Below are 12138 nucleotides of genomic sequence, written 5' to 3' on the forward strand. Positions count from 1 at the left end.
TCTGATTATTTTCAATGTTGAAAACAGTTCTGCTGCTTCATATTTTTGTTGAAACAGTGATACTTTTTTTTCATCAGGATTTTTTAATGAAAGATCATAAGACAGCATTCATATGAAACAGAAATCTTTTGTAACATTTTAAACATCTTTACTGTCACTTTTGATCAGTTTCATGTGTCCTTGCTAAATAAAACTATTAGTGTTACTGTTTATTACTGTATTATTAAAAATATGCTATATTTCCACAGAACTTACGAACATTTTTGCAGTTCCTTCTATCCAGTGATAGTTGTCAAGCTCCGAAAAGCATGAAAAGTACAATAAATGTCATAAAAGGGTCACTATGTCACTGTTATATGGAAAGATTCTGCTATAAAACTTTTTGTGTAGAAACACCAAAATCTTGCAGGTTTGGAATGACGTTATTTAAATGAACTATTACTTTAAACTGTTTTTAAAGGTAAAAATATGATTCAGATGTTTGAGAATATGTGTGTGGGTGGGATAGGGAACAAGAAAGATCTGTATAGACAAAGAAAGAGAGAGATCAAGGTTTGTTTTGCATAACACCTGGCTGGTTAGCAGACTTGAGGCAGGTGGTGACCTAACTGACAGACAAACAGGTCAAACAGGATAGGGAAGAGAGACCGAGAGTTGAGAAAGTAAAAGAAAGAGAAACCCTGACAGAAGGAAACCAAGAGGGAAATACAGAAACAGGAACAGTTGTAAAAAGGAGAAACTGAGACAGTGTCACTGACAGTGTGAGAGAGAATTTAGGAGAGAGAGAGATGAAAATAAACCGGAGAGAGAAAAGCAGCCGGCACTGTAAACACATGACAAATTGTGCTGAGGAAGAGCTGCACTGACGTTCACAGCTCATGTCCTGAGATCTGAGGTTTACGTGGAGTGAGACGAGCTGAAACGGGATATATGAGCAGAAGACGCCAGATTAAGAATAACTGACAGTTTTGGGCTAAATGAAACTGCAGTTTTGACAGGACTATTTCTAAAGGGTCACGCTAGGAATTCATGTTATTTATGCACAAACGGTCCTCCCTCACCCCTGACATTAGCAGAATGAGAAGAGATGCTTACCCATACTGCCTCTGGATCAGGGCTGGATGAACCTGCTGTACTCCAGTAGAGTATCCTGTGACAACAAGAGAAAAACAACAGACTGAACGACCAGTGTCTTGAGAGTTAAAGGGACAGTTCACCCAAAAATGAGGGCGAGTAAATGATGACAGATTTTAATGTCACTCCAAACAGTAGGAATTTCTTTTTTTCCATGGAACACAAAAGGTTACATTTTGAAAGATGTCTAGTGAAAAAAAAAAAGTTGTTTTCCACCCCATTAACTTGATTTTGTGGACAAAACAGGTGACACATTTTTCAAAATATCCTTACACCGTGTCCTAACCAGACGCGACGCCACGACACGTGATAAAAGGTATCTTTTCCATGTTAATCAGAGTTTTTGTCCTAACTAGTCGCGACGATTCTATTTTAGAAACGGTTTCTATTTTTCGGCGACATCATGACTAGAAAAACAAAACAAAGTATGGCAATGATAATCTCTCAGGTAATGTTTATCTGCTTTATTTAATGTTAAAGGATTAGTTCACTTTAGAATTAAAATTTCCTGATAATTTACTCGCTCCCATGTCATGACTTTCTGTTTTCAGCCGAAAAGAAATTAAGGTTTTTGATGAAAACATTCCAGGATTTTTCTCCTTATAGTGGACTTCAGCATCCCCACGGGTTGAAGGTTAAAAATGCAGTTTCAGTGCAGCTTCAAAGGGCTCTACATGATCCCAGACAAGGAATAAGGGTCTTATCTAGCGAAACGATCGGTCATTTTTTACATTTAAAAAAAAAAAAAAAAAACTTTTAACCACAAAAAATACTTATAACCACAAATGCACGTCCTGCACTGCTCTGTGATTAGCCACGCATGACGTAATCATGTTGGAAAGGTCACGCGTGACATAGGCGGAAGTACTGCAGTAGGGCGAAAAACTACATCTCATTTTCTCCTCCAACTTCAAAATCATCTGATATTGTTGTTTTACCTTTTTTTAGTAAAGGGCGTTTTACTCAGTTTTGCACGTTCGCTTTTTAGGGGGTGGGGGATGGGGGTTGTGTTGTGCAGAAAATAACTGTGTGAAGATTTTCAAAAATCCCCTTTTTGTCTTTCATTGATAAACAGCATACAAGGTTTGGAAAGCTGAGTAAATCGTTTTCTTTTTTTGAGAGAAATATTTCTTTTAACCCTCTACTGCACACATGTCGATGGCACATGATGGCACATTTTTTAACCGCCCTCCCCCTACCCCAAAATATTTTTTCATTTTTTTCATCGCCTCAGGGCAACGTTGTGCAACAATGGTACAGAATCATAGAGAAAATTATCATAAGACAATGCACAAAGAGCAATGCAAAATCTTTTTTTTTTTTTTAAATCATTAAGTAAAAAGAGAAAACACTTGAAAGACTTCATGTAATAAGATTTCACTCCTTATGAAACTTCAAAAAGCACTTCTTCTCTGCTGTGAAATAGAGGTGTATGTTACAATTTTTGCACATCACTTTGGGTGTTCCTGCACACCCAGGAACCCTGCATCTTCCCTTCTTATAACACATTATTTTTGCCAATGTGAGGTACTGTCCAAAACATCCTCGAAAAGTACCCCTTATCGCACAATGTTGCACTGAGGCAACGGAAAACAATTTCTGAACATGCAAAATAAAAATAAAACCTGACAAAAGGCTTCTGTACACCTTCATACACACACACACACACATATTTTTTATGTACAGTTCATGTCATTTTAAATAACATTACTAAGGCAAATAATCTGGCCTTCTCACACCATGTGCTTCTGTGGCCATGTGTCAGCGCAGGACGTCCCACCTTTAAATGGTGCTTGATATGGACTCCAACACCTTACTGAACTGTTCTTTGGTACTTTTTAGTAGGGCTGCACGATTAATCGCATGTTATTCTCACGCGCATTTCGTCAGTAAAGCCGGTTCCCTGATTACCGCTAAATCGCCATCACCTGTTTTTAAACGGAGCGCCTTTTAATAGACAGAGCCGTAGTTCACAGACAAGCCACGCAATATCGCGTTCATTATCGCAGGCGATTCATCTGCGATATGAACGCGATATTGCGTGGCTTTTCAGTGATCTACGGCTCTGTCTATTAAATGCCGCTTCATTTGAAAGCAGGTGATGGCGATTTAGCGGTAATCAGGGAACCGGCTTTACTGACGAAATGCGCGTGAGAATAGCATGCGATTAATCGTGCAGCCCTACTTTTTAGACCTTTCTAATTGGTTGTAATCATTTAAAAATTTACTAAACATAGGGCTTAAGAAAACTTTCCTTTGCCTGAGGGCAACGCTATGCTGTAGTGGGTTAAGGCCCTGTCACACCAAGCCGATGGTCGGCCAATGTCAGCTATATTTTCCGAGTTTTTGCAGTGTTCGGTAGGGATGCACCGATACCATTTTATTAAAGGACCAAGTACAAGTACCGGTGATTTTTTTATTCTAGTACTCGTCGATAATGATACTGATGCCATACATTTATTAATCTCTCTCTCTCTTTTTTTGGTGATGTTGCAGTTTTCCAAGCACAACACAGTGAGACTAATGAATGTAGGACAGCTTCTTTATTATTACTCTAATGAAAAAAGTAATAATTTTTATGTGCTCGACACAAACTCAAAGGGCATAATTACCAATATATATAGGCTAATTGTTATATTAAAAGAAATTTACAAACACATTACAAACAATACAACAAACACTATAGAGATACAAATGAAAAACTTGTTTTTCAGAAACAGTAGGTTTATTTACCATGTATACATATTAATTTAACATATTTTGTTGTTTTATTAACATTAACATATATAGGCTACGGTCCCTTTAAGACCAAATCCATGGATACTGACACATCCCGTTTACACCTAAATGTTTACGTCCACTTAAGCCATAACCGACTGTATTTACGAGAGATACTCTACACACGATGGACATTTTGACAACTGTGTGTGCATTTGACCATTCAGGTGCGAGGAGAACTGTTTGCGTGCTGTCTGAGAGAACTGGGATCGCACGCAAGAAAGAGAGAGAGCGCTTCTGGAGCCGTATTCACGAAACATCTTAAGGCTAAAAGTAGCTCCTAAATTGCAGATTTAGGAGAAACTCTTAAAAATAATGGGCGTGTCAGTCCTAATTTTAGGACTCCTAAATTTTTGCTCTAAGAGTATTTCACAAAGCATTTTAGCACTAAAACTAGCTCCTAAATCTGTGAAACGTTAGGAGTAGTCAAGAGGACTCCTAAATCACTAAGAGCAAATCACAATAGCGGCAATAGCGACAGAGCCTTAGGTGCTGAACCTTTTCTTCATAAATGCAATAAAATGCAATACAATAAAAAAAAAATTTGATTTATAGATTTGAATCTATGATGAGATGCCAAAAATGAATCTTTAACAAATAAATAAATATTGTCTGATTACCTGTGGCAGTGGTTTTCATGGGTTCACACTTACAAATAATTTAATAGAGTAAAAAAAAATAAAATAAATATTAAATATATATATATATTATATATATATATATATTATTTTTTTTTACTCTATTTTTTACTCTATTACTCTATTAAATTATTTATATATATCTCGTCAGTGTATTTATTCCTCTTCTCGTGCTGATTAGAAAGACCGTTTGAATGTGTTTCTCCCAAACTTTGTTTATAAAACATAATTTGTCGGTTGAATTCTGCATTCTCTTGAGATGCAGACATCCAAGAGGTGGACAATTAACTGTATATACTAGTTTAATTAGTGACACTTAGCCTACATTTTAAAACTTTTATGGCAACAATATGTCAACATTTTATTTTGACTGTGGGAACAATTTTATTAAAAAAAAACATTTATTTGAATAATGCAACATTTGTATTTTAAAACCTTTATTTTAATATGGAAACATGACACTTCATTCTACAATATTTCTATGATTAAATCACTGACTCCTTCCCCATCAGCCAATCACTGTGTGTTTACTCCATAGCAACGAGGTCAACCCCGCCCTTACTCTTAGCTTAAGATTTCAGTCTATTCCTTAGTAAAAGTTTGTCTCAGCAGCTTTGTGAATAGGTTTTAAGAGAAAACTCTTAGCTAAGAACTTTTACTGCTATTTAGGAGAACTCTTAGTGGTAAGATAAAATGTTTTGTGAATACAGCCCCTGGTCTGTGTCATTCAGCGCTATTCCGCCTATCCCGCCTTCACTAATCGATAACGAATTGAGATTGAAAGCATGCAGTTCACAATGTGTGTGTACTATTTCCACTCCCTTGAGGCTGACATTGTTTCTGCAGCTGCTGCCAGTATCTCTGTGCACGGAAGATTCTGTCAGTTAGGTCACGTGAGGTATCGGTCTTTGGTATCGGGCCTGATACCGATATTGGTATCGGTGCATCCCTAGTGTTCGGCACCATTGGCACTAGTTGGACATCGTTTGGGGTATTTTGGCCGATTGAGCATGCTGAATTGCCATTGGGCCATCTGTGTGAGAGAGAACTCTGATTGGCTGTTTAGTTTAGCGAATGAGTGCACAAAAATAAAACGGAAATGATTAAAAGCGAGCAAAGTCAGCACAGATAGAAGTCCGCAACAACACATTTGGCTTTCGTCACCACTAGTTCTTATACGTCGGCTTGGTGTGTCATGGCCTTTACAGGAATGTTCCAGATTTGAAATTAAACTCTTTCAATGGCATTCTGTCAATGACAACAGAAACTACTTCCACCTTATTCTTCAGTTTGTAAAAATGAACAAACATTATTTGTACAATAATGCACTTAGAATGGAAGTTTATGGGACAAGACATGGCAATGCATATTAAAATACACTATTTGGAAAATATTGCCACTAGGACCTAATCATTATTTGTGTTAACATGAAACTAGTGTGATAAAATTACTTACTAACCCTGTCAGTTCAAAATCTGTCATGGCCACACAAAAGCCCAAGGATACCAAAAAGGGGTTGTTATAAACAACATAACCTGAGATTCATCTGCCTTGTCTTGTCCCACAACTAAAAGGATGATTTAGTCAACTTTGCAGCTGAAATAACTCACCTGAAATATAATGAGACTGATATATTTGGATTTTTTTTTAATTAGTTTTTCTTTTTGGCTGATAAGTGTCAGAAATAGGACTTTTATTTTGACAGCACCAGCACAGACATACAGGAGTTCACTTTTTGCATCTTCATTAGTTTGTTTTCTTTAATACTCATATTTAATAAATGATGAGACTTTTCATATTGATTCCTTTTTTCTATTTATTTCTAATTAATTAAATATTATGTAAACTAAATGTCAGTGCGGCATGTGTTATTTACTATTTTTTTAATTACGTGATATCATCAGCCATCTGCCACCCTGCTCTCTAAGATATCAGCAATAGCTACAAAAACACATATTGGTTGATAATTAATTAATACTATAACAAACAAACTAGCTGCACATTTCTGCATTTAAACCCCCTGAAATGTCTTACCCAGACTCCCACTGTAAGTCATTACATGTGATTTTAGTTGGTTACAAACTAAATCACTGCTTCATTTAACATTTTGAACCCAGACAACTAAAGACATTTTAGCAGTGAATTGAGGTTTGTTTGTTAAATAGCAGAAATTGAATGGAACCGATGACAAACGCTACATAATTATTTCACCACCGTCTCTGGACATTTGTCCTTTGAGTCATTCATTTTCCAGTTTTAGTCTTGCCCTGTATATGATGCATGTTTATAATTCTGTGTCCTCCACAAACACACACTCTTTAGGCTTTAATTGGCAGTCATTTTCTCCATTCACCCAATATGCACTTTTGTTTTTTTCTTTGTATTTTTCCTCTCATCCTGTCTGTACGCTCTCATGAAGTCACTCATGTGAAAAACTCCAGGCTGTCTGTTCTCCAGCGCAACAGTGTAACTGCCCAGACACAGATCAGAAACATCTTTCGCCTGGATGCCCATTCAACACACACACACGGCCGCCACGCTCAACAGCCTCTTCTTACAGCACTGCAGCATTTGCATAAACACACTTTACCCTTTACCCAAACCTTATGGCGAACGTAATTCAACTTGTGTTTCTCTGTCTATCAAAAAAACTCTTTATTCTATGTCCATTAAACATGGGTTAATGACTTGACATAAATGTTTGTGTCTGGAATGATATTATTAAAAAATACATTAAAAATGCAATCCATACAGAACATGGCTTAAATACACCTCTCTTATGATGAGCATGTTTTTAACCCCCTTAAGCTAGCGTTTTTTAAAAAAGGTTGCCAGTCAGCGCCAGCATTTTTGATCATTTTCACAAAACGTTCATGGCCCCAACAACATATATATATATATATAATTTTTTATATATTGTTACTCCCCAACCCTGTGTGTGTGTACATTATATATATATATATATATATATATATATATATATATATATATATATAAAATATATATATATATAATATATATATATATATATATATATATATATATATATATATATATATATATATATATATATATATATATATATATGTACACACACACATATACACAGGGTTGGGGAGTAACAAAGTTACGTATTAGTTAGTTACGTATTTAAAATACTAAATTTGAATAACTGTTTTTCATTACATTTACATTTTAAATGGGTGGTAATCAAACTACAGTTACATCTGAAAAGTATTTTAGATTACCAAAGTGATTCCTTTAAATTTCAATATCATTTATTTAATTTAAACATTAATGTAAACCGCAATTGGTGATTCTCCTACTCTAACTGTTCTCAATTGTTTTCATGTTTTGTGATAGTTGTTTGTGAGACCCTTGTAATTTTGTAAAAAAAAAAAAAAAAAGAAAAGAAAGGGTAATTGTGACTTTTTATCTTACTATTCTGACTTTTTTCCTCGCAACTGCGAGATTTAAACTCACAATTGCATTTTATAAAATCAGAATTGGGAGCTATAAACTCACAATTGCAAGTTTTAAAATCAGAATTATATCTCAGTTCGGACTTATTGTCTTGCAATTCTGACATTTTTCTCAAAATTGAGTTTATAACTCACAATTGCAACTTTATATTATGCAATTCTGAGAAAAAAGTTATATGTTACATATTAGTAAGTATTTTAGATTAAGTTACAAAACTTGGGTAAACAAAATACATTACAAATTAATTTTTAAAGCATGTATTTTGTAATCTGTAGTGGAAAAACATTTTAAATGTAACCTACCCGGCCCTGTGTGGGAATATCTGAACATACAATATATCAAAAGAAAGAACAAAGCCTCTGCTTTAAAAAAAGACATTTCATTCGGCAACATTTGGCAGTTTTGATTTATAGGCTGTTTAATGTCTGATGATTGCATTATCTTACATGTGCATAAGCTAATGCTGTTTTTGGATCAGGTGATTCTGTACTCTTTCAGAAGATGCTTAATAGCACTACCTACTGTATAACAGTGGAAAAATGGATTGCCAGAAAACTGACATTTTTTTTGTGTAGCATATAGTCAAAATTGTCTAAGTGATGTAAAAGGCTTTAGCACCAGCAGCTTGGGATAAGTTTTGAAAATAATTGGTAAAGCAGTTTTGTTCTTTAATAATTTTTATAATTTGAAAAAAAAAGTATACTCATCATGAGTGTTAAAAGGTGCCCTAGAACTTTTTTTAAAAGATGTAATATAAGTCTAAGGTGTCCCCTGAATGTGTCTGTGAAGTTTCAGCTCAAAATACCCCATAGATTTTTTTTTATTCATTTTTTTAACTGCCTATTTTAAGGCATATTTAGAAACGAGCCGATTTCAGGTTGCGGCCCCTTTAAATCGCGCGCTCTCCGCCCCAAAGCTCTCGACTCTATCACACATAAACAAAGTTTACACAGCTAATATAACCCTCAAAATGGATCTTTACAAAGTGTTCGTCATGCATTCTGAAGGCATGCGTCGGATTGTGTGAGTATTGTATTTATCTGGGTGTTTACATTTGATATTGAATGAGTTTGAGGCTGTGATCTGTGGCTAACTGGCTAACACTACACTGTTGGAGAGATTTATAAAGAATGAAGATGTGTTTATTCATTATACAGACTGCAAGTGTTTAATAATGAAAATAACGACGGCTCTTGTCTCTGTGAATATAGTAATAAACGATGGTAACTTTAACCACATTTAACAGTACATTAGCAACATGCTAACGAAATATTTAGAAAGACAGTTTACAAATATCCCTAAAAATATCATGATATCATGGATCATGTCAGTTATTATTGCTCCATCTGCCATTTTTCGCTGTTGTCCTTGCTTGCTTACCTAGTCTGATGATTCAGCTGTGCACAGATCCAGACGTTAATACTGGCTGCCCTTGTGTAATGCCTCAATCATGGGCTGGCATATGCAAATATTGGGGTCATACATATTAATGATCCGGACTGTTACGTAACAGTCGGTGTTATGTTGAGATTCGCCTCTTTTCCGGAGGTCTTTTAAACAAATGAGATTTATATAAGGAGGAGGAAACAATGGAGTTTGAGACTCACTGTATGTCTTTTCCATGTACTGAACTCTAATTATTTAACTATGCCAAAATAAATTCAATTTTTCATTCTAGGGCACCTTTAAAACAAACAATTAAAATCGTTTCCTTTAATAGAAGCCAAGCTTCTCTTAAAGAAGCTTTGCTTCTATAAGAAATAAAATAAAATATAGCTAAATATTAGATGGAAAAAATGAAACTTAAATTATTTCTGATTTTGGTTTAAGTTCTTTAAGTATTATCATTGACCTTTATACAAAAAAGCCCACGTACAATATGTTTCCCAGAGTAACATAGTCTGAACCCCCCTCCCCCCAAAAAACAGTAAACCGAAACGTGAGTCACGTGACAATGGTCACAACGGCAGAGGAGAGAACGAGAGACAGGACTGCCGTTTCAGACATGTTTGGATGAGAACAAGACCAGAGGCCAAAAGATCCTCTGTTCCTGTGTGAATATGGTGTGTTAGGACAGGTGTACATGCTTTAAGTTCTCCCGACAATACCCTTCCTCTTTTCTGACACATTAGCCACAAAATGCACACAGACACACACACACACACACAGAGAAATGCAAAGTTGGAGGTTAAACGTACAGACAGACATGCTGAGTGAACATATATCACTTTCTGCCAACACATTCACACACATGCATAGATGCAAATGTAGGATGGCAGTAAATTCTTGACAGGCGTCAAAAAACCTGTTAAAATAAGTGTGAGTTTGTGTGTGTGTGAGCCAGAGAGAGTTATATGAATATGCTTGTGTGTGTGTGTAGTATATTTGTGCAGAGTGCAAACACTATAATGCTACTGAGGGCATGATGTGATGAAAACATACAATAGTTTTGCCAATATGAATCATCCACAGCGAAACTGTCAACAAGAAAAAGCTGCAACAATTACTTTACCATATAAGGGCAGTAGAACTTCAAACAACTTTACAATTCATTTCTTAAAGGGGAAGTTTATAATTTCTTATACAGCAGAATAAAATAAATGACTATTAAAACAGTGAAATGTTTATTTAAATATCCAGACCAGCCCAACATGGCAACACTGTCTCAGCCAATCGTGTGAGTTTAGGGCGGACTTGTCTGTGTGACAGACCAGTGGCAGAGAGGGGGAGGGTTCGGAAAACCAGTTTGAAAGCAGGCATTATTTTGCATTTCTGTTGTGCATAAATTATACAGTTTACCTTTAAAGGTGAGAGAACAATAGTTAACTTGAGGATTTGAAAAATAAGTACCCTACTTTGAACAGGTTTAAGGCTTATGTCTGGTATTTACCTGTCAGTGGGCTGCGTGGTTTGGCCCCAAGGTACGCCAGGTTGACATTAGCTTTGCGTCCATCAATAATAGGGTTGGGATCTTTACAAGCTCTCTCGGCTGCACTTTTATCTATCATTGTGACCTGAAAAGGAAAAAGAGATTTAAAATACAGACACAAGCTTATGAATGAGTGTAATTTATTGGCCATGCTAACTGATTTGATATTCAGGGTGTGTTCACACTTGTAGTTCGGTTCGTTTGGTTAATTTGGTCCGGACCAAAGAAGAAAAAAAAACATTTAGTCCTGGTCCGATTAGCGTTCAGATTGGCAATTTTATCACCGAACCAAAAGATACCGAAGCTTCAGGCATAGGGATACATTCACAATGTGATTGGTCGGATTTTATTACGTATTGCCTATTTTGAGACGGAACTTACCGAACATCCAAAACAATGCTGTGTGCTGAGGTAAATGCACTCGTTGTGTGTGCGTAGTGGTGCGTAGCCTGCATGTGATGGTATTTTGGCCAGCTGGGAACTCGTGAAGAGCTTATAACATGTGTAAAGTAGTCAAAACAGCGGTGGGAATCCATCCGTCACACACAAACGATCTGCTGAGACGCGCGTCTGATGCCTGTGATGGGCAAACTCACGACTATGACGAGAAAAACCGACATACGTGAGGATTCTGTCCATTTTAGGGTCTCGTCTTCCTGTTTTTGGTTCGGTTACATGTCTTTGGTCCGTGTTGCGTTCATATATCATTCGAACCGCACCAGAGTTCGCTTGGAAGTGGACCGAGACCCATCTTTTCAGCGGTTTCGGTCTGCTTGTTTGGTGCGCACCAGGGTTCGGGTGGCAGCGTTCACATATGTTCAAATGAACCGTACTAACAGAGCAATTGCACCAGGTTTCGGTTTAATCGAACTAAACATGACAAGTGTGAACGCACCCTTAAAGTAGTCATATTATTTTCTTTTCTTTTTTGTCATTAACCTTTTTTAAACAATATTTTATCATTCTATGACCATTTAAGCTCTATCTGAACCTTAGAATTAGTCTATTTTTGACCACTGTGCCTTTAAGTAACAGCACTGAGCAATTATCATGTCTTTTATGTTCAATATGTTAGTTTCATTTTAAATTCAGAACAATTTGATTTTGCAGTTTAGTCTCCATAAATCAATTTTTTTGTACTAGAGAGGAAATTTATACAACCTATATGTTTTAAAT

General features: G+C 36.1%; 1 protein-coding gene across 1 annotated transcript in view; it reads right to left on the reverse strand.

Annotated features, from left to right (window-relative positions):
- Positions 1-12138, reverse strand: part of rbm38 (RNA binding motif protein 38) — a 36835-nt gene that overhangs the window by 16440 nt on the left and 8257 nt on the right. The window contains exons 2-3 of the mRNA XM_067371194.1: positions 10924-11047; positions 1096-1150 (exon numbers count right to left, since the gene is read on the reverse strand). Of these exons, the coding sequence (XP_067227295.1) occupies positions 1096-1150; positions 10924-11047 (179 nt within the window). The remainder of the gene's footprint in view (positions 1-1095; positions 1151-10923; positions 11048-12138) is intronic.

Source organism: Chanodichthys erythropterus, chromosome 20 (genome assembly GCF_024489055.1).
Source record: "Chanodichthys erythropterus isolate Z2021 chromosome 20, ASM2448905v1, whole genome shotgun sequence".
Classification (NCBI taxonomy): domain Eukaryota; kingdom Metazoa; phylum Chordata; class Actinopteri; order Cypriniformes; family Xenocyprididae; genus Chanodichthys; species Chanodichthys erythropterus.